The following is a 23,062-nucleotide window of genomic DNA, read 5'->3' as shown; positions in this document are numbered from 1 at the left end:
CATCTTTTTTAAGATTTTATTTATTTATTCATTAGAGACATAGAGGCAGAGACATAGGCAGAGGGAGAAGCAGGCTCCTCTGCAGGGAGCCCAATGCGGAACTCGATCCCAGGACCCTGGGATCATGACCTGAGCTGAAGACAGACACTCAACCACTGAGCCACCCAGGTGCCCCTAGGGCTGCCCTGCCAACTTAACAATGTTAAGTCTTCATAAACATAGGATAGCTATAAATGTTATTTATCTAAAAGTATAACTACACATGGACTATATAATTTAGAGCCTTCAGTGTCTACATCAGCAATCAGATTTTTAAAATTAACATCAACTGATTAATCAAACACTTTTTATTAACTTAAAACTTGGGAGATACAAAAATAATAAAAGACACCAGATTTAGTATTTACTAAACAATACTAAGCTCAAAAATCAAAGAACTTTACTGTGACATTTCCAAAGAGAAAATTAAAAATGAGATAGTTAGAAATTTCTACCTGATGCTTTTATCATTCACTGAAAGGCATTAGGCATTCTCACTGTATTTAGTTTTTTTAAAAGGGGGAGGGGGGCCACAAGTAGAAGGTACTTACATCACTTCCCCAGTTTGAAAGAAAGTCAGAAAGAAGAAAATGACCGTTACTACTGGTATATTTTAATTTGAAGTCCAGAGATTTAAATTAAATTACTCCATTTAATCACTGATAATCACTTAAATATTGTCTGAGAAAATCATCTTAGTTCCACAATGGCTTGCTATGATCACTAATGACCTTAATCCTACTGGGAAATGAGTATGTGCTTCATCCAATTTCCAAAACCAATTCTAAATCCTCTTTTGGAATCATACCAGATTGGTTGAGAAGCTACATCAAAAAAAGAGAACTTTCTTTTTAGAAATTAATATTCCTCTGATCTATTTTTTTCTTCTAGTAAACAGTTTAGCTGGCAGGCCAATGCCCATTTTATATCCATGTGAGCAACTAGAATTAGTTTACTAACTCTAGGATTTCACCTGCAGAGCTGAAAAGGCAATTGTTCTAGTTCCACAAAGAGTCAAATTTAAACCTCTTGGCTTTTTCACTGCAATTGTCTATATGAGAGTCAGCTCCACCCTACAGAGCATACCAAGCACAGGAAACCATTCTATACTAGTCACTAGCCATTTGTTCCACTACTTTAAAACCTCGTGCTATTTCTCCTCCACACTACACTGCCTTTTTAAAAAGTTCCTTTACCAAGTTACTTTCCTAGTATCAGCCTCTCCATCAACAACCTCGAGACTTCATACTTTAAACATTAGGTAATAAGAAACTTCTTTCCAGTCTCTTACACAGCAATCTCAAGCTTTTTATCACTTATCTAATGATATTTTAATGGAATAGTACACAAAACTCTTAAGATATTTATCAGGAAAGAAATGAATATGAAAACTCCTCAAAAAGTACCATATACTGGGGGACGCCTGGGTGACTCAGCAGTTGAGCGTCTGCCTTCCGCCCAGGGTGTCATCCCGGAGTTTCGGGATCGAGTCCCACATCAGACTCCCTACATGAAGCCTGCTTCTCCCTCTGCCTATGTCTCTGTTCCCTCTCTGTGTCTGTTGTGAATAAATAAAATCTTTAAAAGATGATAAATACATACCCATGATGATGACTTCAAAATACTTCAAGAAATCCTATGTTTAATTTTATCACATTCCATTATTTTTAAAATGTGTAAGGTACACATCTAGTACCTTCTAAATTATTCAATTAATCAGAATATTCATTTAAATAAACTAATTCCTTAATCTCTTACTCTGTGACTTAAAGGTTTCCAGAGTTTATTCAACTGTATACTATAGTAGCATTTAGGCTACCACCTTGCACAAAGACCTTTCTTATTGCATTTTGAGTATGTAGGTATATATTAAAAAGAATGTGTAGGGAGGGAAGACTGTGAACATCCAGTGACACATCAAATCACACATTTTATAGATTAGTTACATAAATCTTTTTTTTTTTTTTATTTATGATAGTCACACATTGAGAGAGAGAGAGGCAGAGACATAGGCAGAGGGAGAAGCAGGCTCCATGCACCAGGAGCCCAATGTGGGATTCGATCCCAGGTCTCCAGGATCGTGCCCTGGGTCAAAGGCAGGAGCCAAACCACTGCACGACCCAGAGATCCCTATAAATCTTTTCTAAAAAAAGATTTTATTTATTTATTTGAGAGAGAGAGAGAGCGCGCACGCGCAAACGTGCGCACTCGACTGTATGCTCAGGGAGAGGAGTAGAGGGGAAGGGAAAGGAGGGGGGACAAAATCTCAAGCAGATCCCCTGCACTAACCACAATGCAGAGCTAGATTCCACAACCCAGAGGATCATGACCTGAGAGGAAACCAAGGGTCAGAGGCTTAACCAACTGAACTACCCAGATGCCCCATTACATATATTTTTTGATGCAGAACAAAGCCATTTGGTATTAGTAAAGAACTGAGAAAGAAATGCAACTCCCACAAACCGTATAGCTACCTCCCTTGCCCCTCAAAAAGTCGTAAGTTAACTCCTTTCAAATATATCAGATTGTTTCACATTGTTAGCTAGAATTATACATTCATAACTGCAAAGAGAGACCACCAAAAATTTTAATAAAATCACAACATCCTGTCTTGATATAAAGATTACCATGTACAAAAAACTACCCCTGGAAGCTACTTTAGGAGCAAAGGGATAAACAGAGCTGAGGAGTATGAAGTCCTTTTTACTTCATTTTATTAAATTTTCTGCAAATACAGTAAACTGTTGAAGTATTTGTTTTGAAGAAAGTGAGAAGTGTTTTGAAAATTACAAAAAAGCAGAATTAAAAGTCTTGTAGTATACATATATCATTATTATTCCCAAAGATCCTCATTGCTTTAATAACTGCTCAACAAGGATTGTGAGAAATCCAGGAGAGTACCCTATATATTGTGATCATAAGAACACACTGCCCTATCAATAAATAACTGCCCTATCATCTAAATATTTTAGGTAGGGATCCCTGGGTGGCACAGCGGTTTGGCGCCTGCCTTTGGCCCAGGGCGTGATCCTGGAGACCCGGGATCGAATCCCACGTCGGGCTCCCGGTGCATGGAGCCTGCTTCTCCCTCTGCCTGTGTCTCTGCCTCTCTCTCTCTCTCTCTGTGTGTGACTATCATAAATAAATAAAAAAAAAAAAAATTAAATATTTTAGGTAACTTCCACTAATCCCAGAGAAATACAATCATATTGGGTATCTAAGGTTACCTGATCCATGTACCTCAACTAAGGTGCCTGATCCACACTAACCAGTATTACCTAATTTTCCCAGAAGTTACCAGTAGAGAGTTCAAATGAAAGCGGTCTCACATAAAATCCGCAAAAGGTCAGCAGGACCTACATACCGGCAAGTCCACACTAACATCAGTACCATCCAAAAGAGAAACCCGACATGTGATGATGGACTTAGAGTCTCCAGCTGCAGGAATGTGTGTGGCAGCTCGTTGAGCTTCTCGGAGTCGTTCCTTCTCAGCATGTTTACGCATTGACCGACGCCCAAGTGTTCTACGGAAGAAGCTCAGCATTTTTGTCACTGTAAAACAGAGAAAAGAGTATCAGCAGACTCCCCACAATGTGCAGTCAGACAAAATAGGATTTAGTAAAATCCTATGGGCGTTATGGACATACTATTAAAAAAGGCTCCTGATCAAGGAAATTTGAAAAATTAAAACTAGCTACTTTAATTCAAAGTTTTTGAAGACTTTTATATAAAATAGAGCTATGACTTACAGCATTTCTATACCTACTGGTCTATCTTATTAAGAAGCTGATAGGAGGGCAACCTGGGTGGCTCAGAGGTTTAGCACCGCCTTCAGCCCGGGCAAGGTCCTGGAGACCCAGGTTGTTGGGCTCCCTGCATGGTCTCCCTCTGCCTGTGTCTCTGTGTCTCTCATGGATAAATAAATAAAATCTTTAAAAAAAAAAAAAAAAGTAGGGATCCCTGGGTGGCGCAGCGGTTTAGCGCCTGCCTTTGGCCCAGGGCGTGATCCTGGAGACCCCGGATCAAATCCCACGTCGGGCTCCCGGTGCCTGGAGCCTGCCTCTCTCTCTCTCTCTCTCTGTGTGTGACTATCATAAATAAATAAAAATTAAAAAACAAACAAACAAAAGTAACAGCAGCAGCTGATAGGAGACAAAGAACATTTATGAAGCTTATTAGGTCTTCTAGGTCAATGAATTGTATGTACAATTGCTATATTATCTCTCCAAATGTTAGGAAAAAATCCACACACTAATATTTCCTTTGATGATCATAACAATCTTAAGAAGTTCTATTTCTTTTCTGAGCAATCATAATAAAAATACAAAAACAGGGGTGCCTGGCTGGCTCAGTGGGTAAAGCATGCGACTCTTGAGCTCAGCATTGTAGTTCAAGCCTCACACTGGGTGTAGAGATTACTTAAAAATAAAATCTTAAAAAATAAATAAATAATCACCTATTTCAGCTAAAATACAATTCAAATATTATGTTTTTATCAAATATTCTATTACTTAATGATTTTAAATTGCTATTTAATAGAATCAATTCTTTATAACATTAAATTATTTTAAAGCCACCTCTTTTGTCTTTATTAAGAATGTTATGGTTAAGCAAAATAATTAAAACAGGTTTAGTAATTTTAAAAATATAGCAAACACAAAATGGTAACACCATAAAAAGTTTAATTTATGCAAATAAGTGAGAAAAGTTAAAGACAATTATTAATTCCAGAGAAAACAAATAGTTGAGCAGAAAAGGGAAAGTAATCACAATATACTACGTGACTTAGCTAATTAAATATTCATAATACTATAAAACTAAATACTTTAAGCATAATTATAAAGTAACTATAAAAGGAGGTATATAGGGCAGCCCCGGTGGCCCAGTGGTTTAGCGCCGCCTTCGGCCCCGGGTGTGATCCTGGAGACCCGGGATCGAGTCCCACGTCGGGCTCCCTACATCTCTCTCTGTCATGAATAAATAAATAAAAATCTTGTTGGAATTCAACTAATTACCGAAACCAAAAATTAAGAAGTGACAATAAAAGCATGTTACTTAAAATGTGAAAGAGTCCTCAGAGAACAGAACTTAGTAATGTGCTATTTTTCAAAAAGTCTTCATATTAGATGAATCAACAGATTTATAAACCTGATTAAAATAAAAGCTAATTTAAAAATAAATATAAATAAATAAAAATAAACACCAGCACATTAAAAAATAAGTGCTTATAAATTGAACATTATCATATACATATCACACATGTGGATATTACAAGTATGGATATTCCTATATAATTGAGTAAATTGGCAAAGTCATGAGACCTGTCATTTATGTTCATCTACCTAAATCCCAAGAAAATACAATTTTAGATAGCTTTTCAGTTTACAAAGCGCTCATATATAACATCTGGCTGCAGTCTCTTTCTCTTCAAGTTTCCCTTTAAACATTACTTACTTTGTACTTTGCTACCTATTTTCATTTCAGCTGCCTAAGACAGGTACTTGTTATCCCACATGTGGAAACGTGTCAGAGACTCCCTATTTTTAACTCAACTCTACCTATATCTCCCCCAAGAAATGTTCTCTGATAACCCAAAGAGTTAGTCGCTCCCATCATCACACTTCCACTGAAACCTGAAAATCTTTTACTATTTAACTAATCAGAATTTATTTATTTAGGAACACCTGGGTGGCTCAGCAGGCAAGCGTCTGCCTTTGGCTCAGGGCGTGATCCCAGGTCCGGGGATGGAATCCTGCATCGGGCTCCCTGCGAGGAGCCTCCTCCCTCTGCCTATGTTTCTGCCCCTCTCTCATGAATAAATACATAAAATCTTTTTTAAAAATTTTTATTTATTTACATGTCTTTCTCATTTATCGTAAACTCCTGAAGACACAATTCCTTTTCTGAATAGCCAGCCAGACACCCAGAACAGTTCATCCTCAAGTACAACAAATGATTAGGAAATAATCTTACTTGCTCCTCAGAAAACCTCCCCAAAATATTCTTATTTTAATGAGTAAACTTAAGGATTCAATAAATGAAACCATTGGCCAAATCCATTATTTAGTAAATAATGAAGACAGGGGCTCAAACTCTGATTGTTCTGATTACAAATCTTGGTCCCTCTACATCACAGAACCATTAATGTAAAACCTCTACTTGAGAGATAAGAAATTACCAAAGATCATAGCTAAAAAGAGTCTGAATGAAAATACTAGCACAAAACATACACAATAAATTTATTTTTTTAAAACTTACTTCAGCTTATTCAACAAATTGCAAGGGGAAAAAAAAACATGCAAAGAAAACTACAGATTAAAGAACTTAAAGGGGGATCTGGGTGGCCTAGAGGCTGAGCATCTACCTTTGGCTCAGGTCATGATTGCGGGGTTCTGGGATCAAGTCCCGCATCAGGCTCCCCATAAAGAGCCTGCTTCTCCCTCTGCCAAGGTCTCTGCCTCTCTCTGTGCCTCTCATGAATAAATAAAATCTTTTTAAAATTTTTTAAAAATAAATAAAACAGACTTAAAATACATATCCATCAATCACAACGCACCTACCTTAGATCCTAATTCAAATAGACTTTTTTTTTTTTAAGGTGGTTGATGTTATCATTGGGGGAAACTAGGTGAAAGGTATATGGGACCTCTAGTATTGGAACTTCCCACAAAAGTCCAAAACTATTTCAAAATATAAAAATTTTAAAATCACACATTTGTAGGGACATCTGGGTGGTGCAGCTGGTTGAGCAGCCAACTATTGGTTTCAGCTCGGGTCATGATCTTGAGGTCCTGGGATCAAGCCCTGCTTCAGGCTCTGCACTCACTCAGAGTCTGCTTGGGATTCTCTCCCTCTCTCTCCCTCTGCCCTATTCATTCTCTCTCTCTCTCTAAAATAAAGAAATATATATATTTTTAAAATCACACATTTGTTGTTGCACATATAACGTATAAGTCTTTTTTTTTTCTGAACAAAAGCAATGATTTATTGGTAATGGCAATGAATGGAATATTGACAGTCTCTGATGAGAATCAAGCAATTATCCAGGAGCTGTAGATCTGATTGCATTATGGTCTTCCAGTGTCTTTTGTACCTTAGTGGCTTTCTCCTTTTTTGCCAACTACTCGTTTGAAGTCATTCATATTGGTTGCCTGGACTGGAGTACCAATAAAAGTAAAATATGAAATTCTTGTTGTTTCTTCACCTTGATTGGACTGAACAAATATAGTTACACTGTTAACATTCTGAAACTTAACATAACAAGTAGGACAATGCCATCTTCTTTAATATCATCCTCTGTTAGTTCCAGAGCTTGAGTTGGTTCACTTCTTTCCGCTTCTTCAAAATCCATAGATCGGGGTAGACTGATAAAAATTTTTACATATTTAGGACCCTGACCATTAATCAGGCTCTTGAAATTTCATTGAATAAAGCTTAACAGGCTGATTAAATGCCACAGTCATAAGTAGCTGTTCATCACAATCAGATTCCAAGAAGGTCGTATCTTTTAGTAAACAGTTGTCAAATCCATGCTCGTCACTTTCATTAAGGCATTTAAAAAAAAAAAAAGGCATTTGATGCCAGTTGATAGGTACCTAAGTGTCTCAGTTGGTTAAGCTTCCCACTCTTGATTTTGGCTCAGGTCATGATCTAGAGATTGTGAGATCCAGCCCCACATCTGCTCTGTGGGCATGGAACCTGCCTAGGAGTCTCTCTCTCCCTCTCTCACCCCACTCATTTTTTTTTAAAGATTCTATCTATTTATTCATGAGAATAAATTCATGAATTTATTCATGAGAGACACAGAGAGAGAGAGAGAGAGAGAGAGAGGCAGAGACACAGGCAGAGGGAGAAGCAGGCTCCATGCAGGGAGCCCGATGTGGGACTCGATCCGGGGTCTCCAGGATCAGGCCCTGGGCTGAAGGTGGCACTAAACCACTGAGCCACCCGGGCTGCCCCCACCCAACTCATGTTCTATCTCCGTCTCTCTCTCTTCCTCTCAAAAAACCAGAACAAAACAAAATGATAAATGTAAACTAGATGCATTTATAAACATGATGAAAATAAAAGCTGAAATACAGGAATAATACCAACATATGAAAAATTCAGTTGCTATATTTACAAGTATGCATATCCCTATGTAATCAGGTAAACTAGCAAAGCCATGACAATTGTCATTTGAACTTCCTAAGGACATACAGGCACACATTTGAACAGACTGGATTGTTTATGATAATCAAGGAATTACTGCCATTTTTCTTTTAGATATAATAGTAGTATATTAAAGATATGTTTCCAAAAAATCCTTATTTTTTTAAAGATACACACTAAAATATTTATAGATAAATGAAGCAGTATCTAGTATTTGCACCAAAGTAATACAAAAAAGAGAGTTTAGTGGGAATAGAAACTAAACAAATTGCCCAGATAACTGGCCACTGTTGGACATGATGGGTACATGGGGATTCATTATACTCTTCTGACTACTTCTAAGTTGAATCTTTCCAAAATAAAAGTTTTTCTAAGAAAAAAAAAAAAAAACACTCAAAATGCACTACAACTGTGTGAGTCCTAGGAAGCAAATGAACTATAAAACAAGTTTTCTGACTCTCACCTTATCTTACACCTTGAAAATAAAAATTCATTATGCAAGTAGAATTAACCTGCTAAGGAAAAATAAAGCTTCTTTTAAGATGCAGAACTATGTACTTTGAACCCAATGCCAGAAACAACTTCTTTTTACAAAATATAAAAGCAACTTACATAAAAATAAATTTCAGATGGACTAAGAATTTAAAATTAAAGAAATGATAAAGTACTAGAAGGAAACAATATATTAGGGTGAAGAGCTTTTAAAATTTTTTAAAGGACTAATACGTAGTTTAATAAAGAACTATCACAAACCATTAAGTAATGCAACAGAAAACAATGGGCAAGATATGAAGAAACAAGTTCTAAAAGATGATATGCAATGAAATATATATAAAAAAATGTTTGACATCGACAATAACAAAGGAAACCTAAATTTTAAAAAAGATACTGTCATTTAAGACTTAAGATAGCCAGGGTTCGGCAGTCCGGGTGGCTCAGCAGTTTAGCACTGCCTTCAGCCCAGGGCATGATCCTGGCATCCCGGGATCGAGTCCCATGTCAGGCTCTCCACATGGAGCCTGCTTCTCCCTCTGCCTGTGTCTCTGCCTCTCTTTGTGTGTCTCTCACAAATAAATAAAATCTTTACCAAAAAAAAAAAAAAAAAAGCCAGTGTTAAAAAGGATATAGGAAAAACAGTCACACTCATACACTTTTTTTTTTTAAAGATTTTATTCACGAGAGACAGAGAGAGAGGCAAAGGCAGAGGAAGAAGCAGGCTCCCTGCAGAGCAAGGAGTCCAATGCGAGACTCAACCCCAGGACCTTGGTATCACGATCTGAGCTTAAGGCAGACACTCAAGCACTGAGCCACCCAGGTGCCCCCTACACTGTCCTCTTTGGAGGATCTGACCACATTGTCAAAAATGTTAACAGTGTTACTCAGTAAATTTATTTCCGGTAGGATACCCTAAGAAATAGGATGTGATCCAAGTTGCAGAAATAAGGATTTTCAGGGTATACCTGACTTAAAATTGTAAATATGCCCACCAATATGCAAGTGGTTAAACAAATTATGGTATATCAACTGGTATATGACACAGCTGTTTTTTAAATACAATTGACTTAGACATAGAAAATTTCTAAGTGAAAAATGAAATCAGAGAAAAGTGGGTAAGGGGTTTTTTTGTTTTTGTTTTTTTAAGATTTTTGTATTTATTCATGACAGAGAGGAGGCAGAGACATAGGCAAAGGAAGAAGCAGGCTCCTTGCAGGGAGCCCAATGCAGGACTTGATCCCAGGACCCCGGGATCACCCAGGCATCCTGAAAAGTGGTAAGTTTTATCCTACTCTAGGGTGGGATACTTAGCATATGCACAAAAGGACTAAGACATGCAAACTGTTAAGTGAGTTTATCTCTGGAGCGGGTCATGTGGAGGTACTGAAGTCCTCTATAATAAGAATATATGAATCTGTCAAGAGTTTTTAAAAACTTTTTTTTTTAAAGGTTTTTTATTTATTTATTTACAATAGTCACAGAGAGAGAGAGAGAGAGGCAGAGACACAGGCAGAGGGAGAAGCAGGCTCCATGCACCGGGAGCCCGATGTGGGACTCGATCCCGGGTCTCCAGGATCGCGCCCTGGGCCAAAGGCAGGCGCCAAACCGCTGCGCCACCCAGGGATCCCATTTTTTAAAAACTCTTAAGGGACAGCTAGATGGTTCAGTCAAGTGAACATCTGACTCCCGATTTCAGCTCAGGTCTTGATATCAGGGTCATGAGTTAAGCCCCATGTTGAGCTCCACCTTCAATGTGGAGTCTATTAAAATAAAAATTATTAAGAGAAAAAAAGGTTTTGGGGCACTTGGGTGGCTCAGTGGCTGAGCTTCTGCCTTTGGCTCAGGTCGTGATCCCAGGATCTTGGGATGGAGTCCAGTACTGCGCTCCCCATGGGGAGCCTGCTTCTCCCTCTGCGTGTCTCTGCTTTTCTCTGTGTCTCTCCTGAATAAATAAAATCTTTAAAAAAAAATAAGTTTTCCCATATTCACTCTCTTTCCATCCCCACTGCTACTTCCATTCTAAACGCTACAGCAGTGCATTTTTAGCAACCACAAATCTGATCCCAACTTAAAAATCTTTTTTTTTTTTTTTATGACAGTCACAGAGAGAGAGAGAGAGAGGCAGAGACACAGGCAGAGGGAGAAGCAGGCTCCATGCACCGGGAGCCTGACGTGGGATTCGATCCCGGGTCTCCAGGATCGCGCCCTGGGCCAAAGACCAGCGCTAAACCACTGCACCACCCAGGGATCCAACTTAAAAATCTTTAATGGTCTTTCAGGCAGCCCACTCTGCTCTAGTATCCCTTCTGCCCAATTCAACAATTCCTTTTAATTGTGGACTTTTTTTTTTTTTTTTTTTTTGGTTTTGGCTGTTCCATCTTTCCGGAATGCTCTCTTTCCACTTCACCTCTCTCCCATTTCTTCAGAAAAGCATTCCGTGACTCCTGAGTCTAAATTAGGTGCTCCTGTAAGTACCCTTAGACTTTTCTTTACAACATTTACCAAAACTGTAATTAAATACCCAATTGTTTAATTATGTTTTTTACTGGGTACTTCCCCACTAAGACTCAAGAATCTGGTCTGACTCATTCAGCAAGATGACCCAGCTGGCACAGCAATCAGCATATTAGGCACTCAATAAAGAACTTGTCTGACACTAAAATGATACAGTGGAATTCTCGAGAGTAGGTTTACATGTTTGTTTTTTTAATGCTGGTTTTTTAATCTGAGATTTTTCATTTTTCTCTGTAAAGGAAGCTATTCTTTAAGATCATAAAAATGTAAACTGAAGTAAACCATTTACACCTAAATTAACTGAAGGTTTTTAAAGATATTTAAAATTCAAATTTGCCATGAAATGTGTATACTCTCGCATACACACTTCTAAGTGGTGGCCACATTCTTTGGTAGGCAAATGCCTTTTGATAAAGCAATATACCAATCAATACACAGCAAGTGTCCTAGATATTGATATCTTTGGTCCCACTAATGCCAACACAGAAAACGTCTGCAAGAGAGTAATTCAACAGAAGTAACACATATCATTTTCTAATGAAGTTTACTATAAAAAGAAGAAAACGCCAGATGCCTGGCTGGCTCGGTGGTTGAGCAGCTCCCTTCGGCTCAGGGCGCGATCCCGGGGTCCTGGGACTGAGCCCCCGCATCGGGCTCCCTGCATGGAGCCTGCTTCTCCCTCTGCCTGTGTCTCTGCCTCTCTCTCTCTCTCTCTCTCTGTGTGTGTGTGTGTGTCTCTCGTGAATAAATTAAATAAAATAAAAAGAAGGGAAAAAAAAGAAAAGAAAACCCTGCAAACTAGCTTATGTGTACGAATAATCCATTATGTTAATCCATTATGTTCAGCAATGTTTTAGCAATATCAGAAATGGAGTTACGGGTCATTTTACCCCTAATTCTTAAAAAAAAAAAAAAAAAAAACTGCTATTAATTTTATAATGTTGTCAAACATGGGGGATCCCTGGGTGGCTCGGCGGCTTGGCGCCTGCCTTTGCCTCGGGGTGTGATCCTGGAGTCCCGGGATCGAGTCCCACGTCGGGCTCCCTGCATGGAGCCTGCTTCTCCCTCTGCCTGTGTCTCTGGCTGGCGCGCTCTGTGTCTCTCATGAATAAATAAAATCTTTTTTAAAAATAAATAAATAAATGAATGAATGAATAAATAAATAAATAAAATGTTGTCCAACAGTTTCAAAGCCTTGGGTCTTCTCGCCCTTAGCTAAAATTCAAGAGACTCGGCCCCACAAAGCCAGAGACAGGCACGATTACTGTCACCCACCCGAGCACCCACCCTGACACGCCGGCGCCGCGGCGGCGGGGGGGGGGGGGGCGGGGAGGTCCTGGGGTCCCGCCACGGCTGGGAGCACACCTGCCTCCCACAGCTTCCAAGCCGCTCAGGTCCCGGTCCCGCGCAAACCGAGCCCCGGAGCCCCTCCGGGTTTCTAAGACGCTGACACGAACTCACGGTGGGTTTTTCCCCTTGAGCCACCACATGCCCGTCGCCAGCCGCTCTAAGGCGAGACCTGTTGAGAAGGGCGACCCCCGGCCGCCCCGGAGGCAGCCAGCGCCGCGACTGGGCAGGGGTCGGGTCGGGTCGGGCCGGAGCCGGGGTCGGGGTCGGGTCGGGTCCGGGTCGGGGTCCGGCCGGCGCACATTAACCTGCCTCGGCCCCGCCCCGCCCCCGCCCCGCCGCGCCGCCGGGGACCGCCCGAAGCTCAGGCGCCCGGCCCCATTGGCCGCCGCCGCCCCTCCCCTCCCGGCAGGTTTAATATTTGGCCGGCGGGGGCCGCGGCGTCCCGGAGCGAGGCCGCGAGAGCGGAGCCCCGGCGCGAACCAGGACGGGTCCCCGGGGCGCTGAGGCGAAACGGCGCGTGGGCCGAACCGGTGTGGGCAGTGCAGCCGGGGCCGCCGGGCCTCGCGCTCACCTGGGCTGGCGACCGAAGCGCGGTGGCGAAGGCGGCGCGGAAAGCCGGCGGCGCGGGGGCACGGGTCCCGAGCGAGCCCGGGGAGGGGGCGGCTCCTCGGCGGACGCCGAGAAATGGCGGCCTGAGGCGCACGCCCACCCGGCGCTAATCCTCCGAAGGACCCCAGCCGGCCGCCGGCCCGCCCCTTAAAGCTCCCTCCAGGCTCCGCCCCCGGGAGGCGGGGCGCTCGGCTCTTAAATGGGCAATGACACCGCCCCGGAAGTCGCCCGGCTGAGCGAGACTCGGCTTAAACCGGCGATGCCAGGCCCCGCGGAAGCGGCAACCGGCGCTGGAGGCCCGCGTCCCGGGCTGGTTTAAAGGGGCGCAGCCGAAATCCCGCCCGGGCTCTCCGCCTCCTCCTCGGAAGGGGGTGCTCGCCCGCCGAAAGCCCGCAGATCCGTCCCGCGCGGAGGCAGCTCAGCGCCTTCCGAGCCCAGCGTCAGGTGCTGCTCGATTCGTCCATCCATTCGTTCCAGAAATTAATTCTTTCAGCAAATCCTTGCTACCCCGTTGGCAGAGGACCTTTCCTTGCAGTGGGGAGAAGGACGGTAACAAATGCATACCGAGTAGTGGTATATCTTGAAGAAAAAAGCAGGGAACAGGGAATAGATTTCTGCTTAACACAGCGTGGTCAAGGAAATCCACTGCGACTAGGGGAGCGTTCTTTGTGCAGGTAATTTGTGAAATTGCCTAACATGGGCCAAGCTGTTTTCTAGACACTGGAGATAGGGCAGGTAATCAAGTCACACAAAAATCCCTCATGCACGGGGAGCCCCGGTGGCCCAGCCTTCGGCTCAGGTCATGATCCCGGGGCCCTGGGATGGGCCCCGCCCCGGGCTCCCTGCTCAGCGGAGTCTGCTCCTCCCTCTGCCTCCACCCTCCCCCCTGCTCCTGATCTCTCTTTCTTTCTCTCAAGTAAATAAAATCTTTTTTTTTTTTTTTAAATGCGTCGTGTAGCTTAAGTGCTAGCAGAAAAGACAGAAAATAAGTGAGGTAAATTAGTAAAATTAAAGACTACGTCAGGCAGTGCTAAAGGACAGAGGAAAATCAAAGCCGGAGGCAGAGGGAATAAGGAAGTGGTCATTTTTGATAGACTAGCTAGGTAAGGAGGAAGGTGTCCCTAAGCAGGTGACCTTTGAGTGCAGATGGAAAGGAGGTGAAGGAGTGGCTCTGTGGACTCCTGGGGGAAGAGCAGAGGTTAACCCCGAAGGCCCCCGTTGAATGGGTGTTTGGTCTGTCAAGGAAAGCCAGCATGCCCAGAGTAAATAAATACAGCCATGGAAGATGCCAAGCCAGGGAGCAAAGAGCTGTGAGGTGAAGGGCCTTGTGTGTGTGCCTGCTCAAGGTCTGAGTCACTGGGAGGTGTGAGGATGGGAAGTCCTTGAAGGCCCTGCTGGCTGAGATGAGAAGCAGCAAATAGTCCGCCTCTACTGGAGATTTGGCACTGTCTGTCCTCCACCAACCCAAGACTTGATAGTTGGGCTTGGCAGGGACAGCTGGTCTCTGCACCTCGTGGTGTTGGCTAGTGCAGCCCAACAGGAGCTGTAGTTACCAAAAGTTACCAAAATGGCTTCATTCATCTCACCCCGGGGAGGCTGAAATGATCAGCTGGGTTCTGCCTGGCCCTCTTTCTCCAGCAGGGTAGTTGGGGTGGCTCAGGCCCTGAAGCCTATTAAGGGAAATGCCCAGAAGTCACATAGTGTCACTTCTGTTGCCCATTATGGTCAAAGCAAGTCACAAGGCCAGGCCAGTTTCAACTGGGTTGGGAATAAGATCCCACTTTTTTTTTTTCTTTTAGATAAATTTTCTTTCTCTACTTTTTTAAAAAAACTTCATTGAGATATGTATGTCACATATAATACAAGTGACCCATTTAAAGCTCACACTTCGGTGGCATTTAGTATATTCACAAAGCTGCGCAACCATCATTACAATCTAATTGTAGGACATTTTATTTCACCTCATGGGAGAAGCAGCATAGGAGTACAGGGATGGGAGGAGTTGTTGAGAGTCATCTCTGTATCCTTATCTCAATAAAAAAAAAGCAATGTTGATATAGGAGGGTGGGAAGCCGTGGATATAAAGATGAAACAAAAAAAGGGCCAGTTTGAAGCTGAGTACATAGGTACATTGAACTATTTTATGTACAGGTTTAAAATTTTTGAATAAATTTTTTTTAAAAAAAATGCTGTCTGGACTATGTACTTTTTGGAAAACCTTCATGTGTACCCACAGGGGGCTGATTACCCCAGTTTGAAAACTAGTCTTTTTTTTTTTTTTTTTTTTTTGAGATTTTATTTATTTAGTTGAGAGAGAGAGATGGAATGAGAGAGCACACAAGCCGGGCAGGGGCAGAGGGAGAGGGAGAAGTAGGCTCCCCACTGAGCAGGGAGCCTGATTCAGGACTCGGTCCCAGAAACCCAGGATCAATGTTCAACCACTGAGCCACCCGGGCAACCCTATGTAAGATTGTTCCTAATAACAATTTGTCCCCAAGACAAAAATGTTCTCTTCAACATCCTTATTTTGTGGCAAATTGGTCCCCTAGCTCCCACCAAAGACAGAGAAGTCTCTCTCCTTGAACACAACCAAACTAAGTAAAAATGCATTTGGTTGTCAGTGATAGACAATACAGTTAACTGTACTTAAATAAGGAGTTTAATGTTTTTCACACAAGTAATCTAGAGGTAAGTAACTGCCTAGTGTTGGTTCAACAATGCTCTAAGGACCCTAAACACGTTTACTCTTCCTGTTCTGCCATCCTTAGCATGTTGAGTCTGGTTTTTATGCTTCTAGCCTACTGGCCACAGAAGGGCTGCAGTCCCTCCAACAATTCTGAGTTTTCTGAATGAAAGGGAAAGGGGGAAAGGCCTTCCTGAAGCCTTGTCTTTTCATTCAGGGAATAAAGCCCCACCATCCCCTGTGTCATTAGTCAAAACTAGATTACCTGCCCAGATTTAGACCACTTAGCGACCATAGGGTAAGAGAACACCATGACTTCTTTACACCAGTCCTAATTCACTCTTTTGGTTTGGGGAAAAGCCTGCTCTCCAATGTGGGCTCTTCATTAACTTCTTGAACAAATCCAAGTTTTTTTTTTTATTTTTTTTTTTATTTTTTTATTTATTTATGATAGTCACACACAGAGAGAGAGAGAGGCAGAGACACAGGCAGAGGGAGAAGCAGGCTCCATGCACCAGGAACCTGATGTGGGATTCGATCCCGGGTCTCCAGGATTGGGCCCTGGGCCAAAGGCAGGCGCCAAACCGCTGCACCACCCAGGGATCCCAAATCCAAGTTTTATTAGCAGGAAAAGGGGAGTGTTGCAAGGAAGAGTGGCTATGGGTAGACTACAGAGGGTGCCTACCACAAAAACCCACTTTTTTTTTTTTTTAATAACCCACATTTTGGTGGAAGAGTCCTAACCCATGGAAAGATTTTCCATTATTGAGCCGAGAGGTTTTACAAGAGGAAACTGTTTAGAATGGAGGTGAGAGGCCAGCAGGGGGAGCGCTCACACTGCTCCACTGAGACCCAACAGGAAAAGATGTACCTTGCAAGTAGATACTGGTTTAGCTACTACATTATTATCCCAATAGGAAGTAGAATGGTTTTTCTCCTCCCCAGCCAATAAGAGACCGTCACAACGCAATCAGTGAAAAGCCCCTACACCTGGAACACCCAGTTTATGTCAAAGGACCTTTGGTCTACAGCAGCTGTCTCAACTTCCCACTCTATAAAAGAGCCATCCTCTCCTTTGTTTTCTGAACTTGCCTATGGTTTTGCCATAATTGCTTGTTTTCCCAAATGTTTGCCAGTGAAATAACTGGCAGTTTTAACAGAACATCTTCACTCTAATTTCCATTTCTATCTTAGGTCCTGGTTTGCTCTCTGGAGTCACACAAAAAGAGGTAGATACAATTTTCTGTGTTCTGAATATCATACAACTGAGAGAGGGCTGTTCAAGTGAAATAACACAAATGTAAAGATTTTTTTAAAAGATTTTATTAATTTATTCATGAGGGACACAGAGAGAGGTAGAGACATAGGCAGAGGGAGAAGCAGGCTCCCCTGCAGGGACCCTGATGTGAGACTCTATCCTGAAACTCTGGGATCATGATCTGAGCCAAAGGCAGAAGCTCAACCGCTGAGCCACACAGGCATCCGAAATGTAAGGATTTAATAGTACAGGGTCTTGGAAGGGGGCCATACAAGTCAGGAGACCTCAAGTTTCAACCTAATTATCTTCATGGTAAATCCGCTTCTGCCCACAAAAAGAAACATAATTCCTCTTTCACATCAGAACCCTTTAAATAATCAAGGACATTTGTCCCACGCCTGCAAAATCTTCTCTTGTGCTGATTTCCAAGAAAGTAAAGCACTCTCTAAAAAAAAATTTTTTTTAATTGGTCCACACTGGTGGAGTTGCTCATGTCAAGGTATTCTGAGCAGAGTGGAGCAGAGGGAAGTCCAATGTAAGACTAAATCTTCCCAGAGACTGAAGGATCTTGGCATTCCAGAAAGTCTCCATTGAGAAGAGAATGCTCTCAGGAGAGTGGGTATCATGAAGAATTCATATGTCAGACACTTGGAGAGCATTACCTATTCAAAAAATGTACACAAATAAAATAAATCAAGAAACAAACCCAGTCATGAGGAAACACACTAAGAGAGAGAATGCTATATGCAGACTGCAAAGAGCCTAAATTTCAGAAACTAAGACATCAAAAGCCACTTTCAAGTCTGATAGGATAGATGATACTACTTTCCTCACAGGAGAGTTAGGAGCGTTCCAGAAAACAAGTTATCTGAAACTGTTTTCAAAAGTGTACAACACGACATATAAGAGGGTATAAATACCGCAGGCTGGGGATGCAGATAGATGAGGGTCTGTGAAACGGGAGTCATCACGTGTGCCTAATTTCATGTGATTTGGTAGCTCCTTTACCCAGCTAAATCCTTCCTGAGCCACAATCTCCTGTTGGAAAGTCCACTTTTTCTCTCTCTGCAAGTATCTCTGGGGGGGGGGGGGTAGTAAGATCTTAAAGTCATACTAGAGTATTAGCCATGCAGGCTAATTGAAGGACACCTTCAAAGACTGGGGGATGGCAGAGAAGGGACACAGAAGAGTGAATTGAGGACAAGTCACTCCTCTCTTCAGAGTTTTTGGGCTTTTCCCTACATGTAGAGACTCAGGACAAAAGACCTAAGTATTCATGTTCCATGAATTCATATTTCAGGCATCGCTTTGTTCAGCATTATCTGGAACAGAGTCTACTGATCTGGTGGCCTGTGCTCCTTCTTTATACTGATAGGGAGAAAACGGGAGAAAGTCTTGGATGGCTCCAGGCAAGGTCATAATATTGGGTAACAGAGAGGTGGAAATAAAAACATTTTGCCGCCAGATTTGCCTAATGGTGAAATTATGATGAAACTGAGAGAGTCCAGGGAAGAAAAGGGAAGGAGCCAAGGCTCAGTATTTCTAGAAGTTAATGTGCATATGTCACCAGAAGATCTTATTAAAAGATATGTTTAGGGTGGAGCCCTAGAGTCTGCATTACCCACAAGCTTACAGTTTGTTGATACTGCTCATTAGAGAGTACACTCTGAGTAAGGTGATCTTTCACTGAATGCCCCACGCCTGTAACTACTGACCCGATGACACCAGGGCCTGTGAAGGCATTAGAAGATATATGATAGAAATATCAGTGGTGACCACCCTGCCAATAACTCACTTGAACAAAAATTCATCTTTTCTGGCATCAGTTTTATCATCTATCAAATGAGGTCATTAGAACAGGTGATGGGTTGGATTATGTCCTACAAAAGATAAGATGTAGTTCCAATCCCCAATACCTATGAATGTGACCTTATTTGGCCTTTGCATATGATATCAAGTTAAAGTGAAGTCCCTTGAGCAGACCATAAACCAATATGACTGGTGTTCTTATAAGAGAAATGTGCCCCTCATGTTTATAGCAGCATTATTTACAATAGCCAAGACATGAAAAAAATCTAAGCATCCATCAGCGGATGAATGGATAAAGAAGGTGTAGTATAGGGGCGCCTGGGTGGCTCACATGGTTAAGCATCTAACTCTTGGTTTTGGCTCAGGTCATGATGTCATGAGTTGTAGGACGGAGCTGTGTGTCAGGTTCTGCGCTTAGCAGGGAGTCTGCTTGAAGATTGTTTCCCTCTGCCCCTCCCTCAACTTCTGTGAGTGTGCATACACTCTCTCCCTCTTCTCAAATAAATCTTAAAAAGAAAAGGTGTGGTATATATACAGTGCAATATTATGCAGCCATAAAAACACAAGGAAATTCTACTATTTGCAACAACATGGATGGAGCTTGACGGCATTATGCTACGTGACATAAGTCAGACAGAGAAAGACCAATACTGTGTGATCTCACTTACTTAGCCATTAACCCATTGATGGATTTTGGGCTGCTTCTATCTTTTGGCAATTACGAATAATGCTTCTATGAGCATAAGTGTATATATCTCTTTGTGACCCAGTTTTCACTGCTTTTGGTTACATTCCCAGAAATAGAATTGCTGGATCATACGGTAATGCTTCTAGACCACAGTTGACCACAGGTAACTAAAACTATGGAAAGTGAAACCATGGATAAGGGAGTTCTACTATATTTCAAATATATTCTCTGCCAATTTCCTCTCTTTTCTATCTGAATTCCTTTAATGTTTATATTGGTATATTTTATGGTATTCCACAGGTGCCTCGGATCTTTCCCCCTCATTTTTTTTTTTTCTCCCTGACACTAAAAAATTTCAATCATCTTCACTTCAACTCACTGATCCTTTCTTTTGGCTACCCACACCTGCTATAGAACCCCTCTAGTGGGCCTTCATTTCAATTATTTTACTTTGTAATTCCAGAATTAGTTTCTGTTTTTAGTATTTATTTATTTAAGTAATCTCTACACCCAATGAGGGGCTCAAATTCAGGACCCCAAGATCAAATCATGTGCTCTACAGACTACACAAGCCAGGTTCCTTTCAATTCTCATTTTGTTCAAACATTGTTTCCTAGTTTCCTTCCGTTCTTGTCCATGGTTTCCTTTAGCTCATTGAACATATCTAAGACAGTTGATTTCACATATTTGACTAATAATTCTACTGTGTAGACTTCCTTGAAGATGATTTTTGTCAGATTCTTATTTTTCCCCTATTTCTTTGTAATTTAATTTTTATTGAGAAGTGGACATTTTGAGTATTATGTTGTGAGAACTCTGAAAACCTAATTTCCCCACTCCTCAGGAATTACCAAGCCTTGCTTATTGAGATGGGGAGCTGTTCATTTGTTACTTTTCCAAAACATTTTTGTGAAGTATTTCTTTTTGTATATGGTCACTTACATTTCTATTCTGTTATTCTGACAGTATTCAGCCAGTGACTGACAAATATTGCCATAAGTGTCCGGCTTTCAAGAAAGGGAGGGGGAACCAAGTACTATTTTTAAATCCCTTGGAAACAACGTTAGCCCATTGAGGTTGAAACAATGGATACCAGCCTCTATCCTGGCTCCTTACTGATCAAAAGCAGCAATTCTCAATCAAACCCATAATCTCGATATTCAGAAGACAAGGTCTTTATTGCCTACTCTGGCTCCAGCAAGCCTAACCAGAACCACAGGTAGCCATCCCTACTGCTGCCTGCTGCAGGGATGGTGGATGGTAGTTGCTACCATGTGAAAGGCTGAAACTCACCAAAACTTACCAGTCTTGTCAATGGCAATCTCGTGGCTGCTGCAAATACTCCATCTAGAGCCAGAATTCCAAAATAGTTACTCCAGAGAGTCTCTTCAAGCTAATTAGTTGTTTAAGTGGAAGGACAGATTCTTGGAACTTCCTACTCCACCACTCCCATTCGTTTCTAAGACATCACACTCATTTGTTTTTTTTAAGATTTATTTATTCATGAGAGACACACACACAGAGAGAGAGAGAGAGAGAGAGAGAGAGAGAGAGAGAGAGAGAGGCAGAGACACAGAGGGAGAAGCAGTCTCCACGCAGGAAGCCTGACGTGGGATTCGATCCCAGCAATCCAGAATCACGCCCTGGGCCGAAGACAGGCACTTACCCGCCGAGCCACCCAGGGATCCCCTCCCATTCGGTTCTTTAAAAAATATTTTCCTTATCTCTGTGTCGTCCTCTACATCTGTGGCATATTAATCGTAGTTATTGTTTCATCATCTTTTTCTTCTCATCTCACCATCTTTGCCATTTCTGAATCTGTTTCTCTCAAATGATTTTTCTCCACTGGGTCATGTTTCCTTGCTTCTTCCTATCTATAGCAATTTTTCTTTGCTAGACATGATAAGTTTTACTTTCCTGAACGTTATTTATTTATTTATTTATTTATTTATTTATTTATTTATTATTTATTTTATGATAGTCACAGAGAGAGAGAGAGAGAGAGAGAGGCAGAGACACAGGCAGAGGGAGAAGCAGGCCCCATGCAGGGAGCCCGATGCGGGACTCGATCCCAGGTCTCCAGGATCAGGCCCTGGGCTGAAGGCGGTGCTAAACCGCTGAGCCACCCGGGCTGCCTGATAAGAACTTTTAAGATTTACTTTCTCACAAACTTTCAAATTTGCAATACCATATAATTGACTATAGTCACCATGCTGTACATCCCATCCCCTTGACTTATCATTTTATAACTGGAAGTTTGTACTTGCTGATCCCCGTAGGGGTTTGAGTTACAGATATAGGCATTTGTTATAACTTACTGAATGGTAGACTTAATATTTGTCTTACTGATACAAATGTTATGTCAAAAAGAGATAATTATTGACTATTAGTGATATGCAAGCTGAAATGCCCAGGGGTGAAGTATACAGATGTAGGCAACATCATCTTATGAACTCCATAAAAGATGTATTGATGGATGGAGAGAAGCTTAGGTAATGGACGGACAAGTGATAAAGCAAATATAGCAGGATGGTAATTACAGAACCTGGGAGGATGAATATATAGATGTTAACTGTTCAATTCTTTCAACTATTTGTTTGAACTTTTAAAAAAATATTTATTCGTGAGAGACACACACAGAGAGAGGCAGAGACATAAGCAGTGGGGAGAAGCAGGCTCCCTGCAGGAGTCTGATGTGGGACTCGATTCTGGGACCACAGGATCACGCCCGGAGTGAAAGGCACTCAACCACTGAGCCACCCAGGCATCCCTGTTTGAACATTTTTATAACACAATGTTGGGGGAAAATTTATGGATAGTTGACCCATATATACAAACATAATTTAAAAGGGAATATATAAAAGGTTCGCTGTATCATTTTTATTTTTCTTAATTTTTAAAAAAGATTTTATTTATTCATTCATGAGAGATGCAGAGAGAGGCAGAGACCCAGGCAGAGGGAAACAGGCTCCACACAGGGAACCTGATATGGGACTCTATCCCAGGACTCCAGGATCACACTCCGGGCCGAAGGCAGGTGCCAAACTGCTGAGCCACCCAGGGATCCTCACTGTATCATTTTTAATACCAAAAATTTTATTTTATTATTTATTTGTATTTATTTATGAGAGCCAGGAGAGAGAGAGAGAGAGAGAGAGAGAGAGAGAGAGAGAGAGCGCAGCAGAGACATAGGCAGAAAGAGGCAGGCTCCATGTAGGAGCCCGACGTAGGACTTGATCCTGGGACTCCAGGATCACGCCCTGGGCCAAAGGCAGGCGCTCAACCACTGAGCCACCCAGGCGTCCCATAATAGCAAAATTTTTAAAACTGCATATTCAGGAGGAAATTTTACATACGTTATGGTAGAAACCATATCTCATGGGATCAAAACTAATGGTCAGTTGGCTAAACAGAAAACCATTTAAAGGAGAAATAAAAAAATACACGTGTTTTGTTTTAGCTAAAG

General features: G+C 41.8%; 1 protein-coding gene and 1 pseudogene across 5 annotated transcripts in view; both read right to left on the bottom strand.

Annotated features, from left to right (window-relative positions):
- Nucleotides 1–13,318, bottom strand: part of EPB41L5 (erythrocyte membrane protein band 4.1 like 5) — a 144,334-nt gene extending 131,016 nt beyond the window's left edge. For 2 of the 5 annotated variants that reach the window (XM_055315838.1, XM_055315840.1), the window contains exons 1-2: nucleotides 13,121–13,318; nucleotides 3,404–3,591 (exon numbers count right to left, since the gene is read on the bottom strand). In XM_055315838.1, the coding sequence (XP_055171813.1) occupies nucleotides 3,404–3,583 (180 nt within the window). In that variant the 5' untranslated portion in view covers nucleotides 3,584–3,591; nucleotides 13,121–13,318. Of the gene's footprint in view, nucleotides 1–3,403; nucleotides 3,592–12,660; nucleotides 12,786–13,120 lie in introns of those variants that run through there. The other 3 variants (XM_055315841.1, XM_055315842.1, XM_055315839.1) reach the window with 3 other exon arrangements.
- On the bottom strand, nucleotides 7,006–7,613 carry LOC129504001 (thioredoxin-like protein 1; annotated as a pseudogene).
- Nucleotides 13,319–23,062: the final 9,744 nt, after the last annotated feature.

The sequence above is a fragment of the Nyctereutes procyonoides genome, unplaced genomic scaffold, assembly GCF_905146905.1.
Source record: "Nyctereutes procyonoides isolate TBG_1078 unplaced genomic scaffold, NYPRO_anot_genome, whole genome shotgun sequence".
In the NCBI taxonomy this organism is placed as follows: Eukaryota; Metazoa; Chordata; class Mammalia; order Carnivora; family Canidae; genus Nyctereutes; species Nyctereutes procyonoides.
Note: the sequence above shows the minus strand (reverse complement) of the source record. Positions and strands in the feature narration are given on the sequence as shown.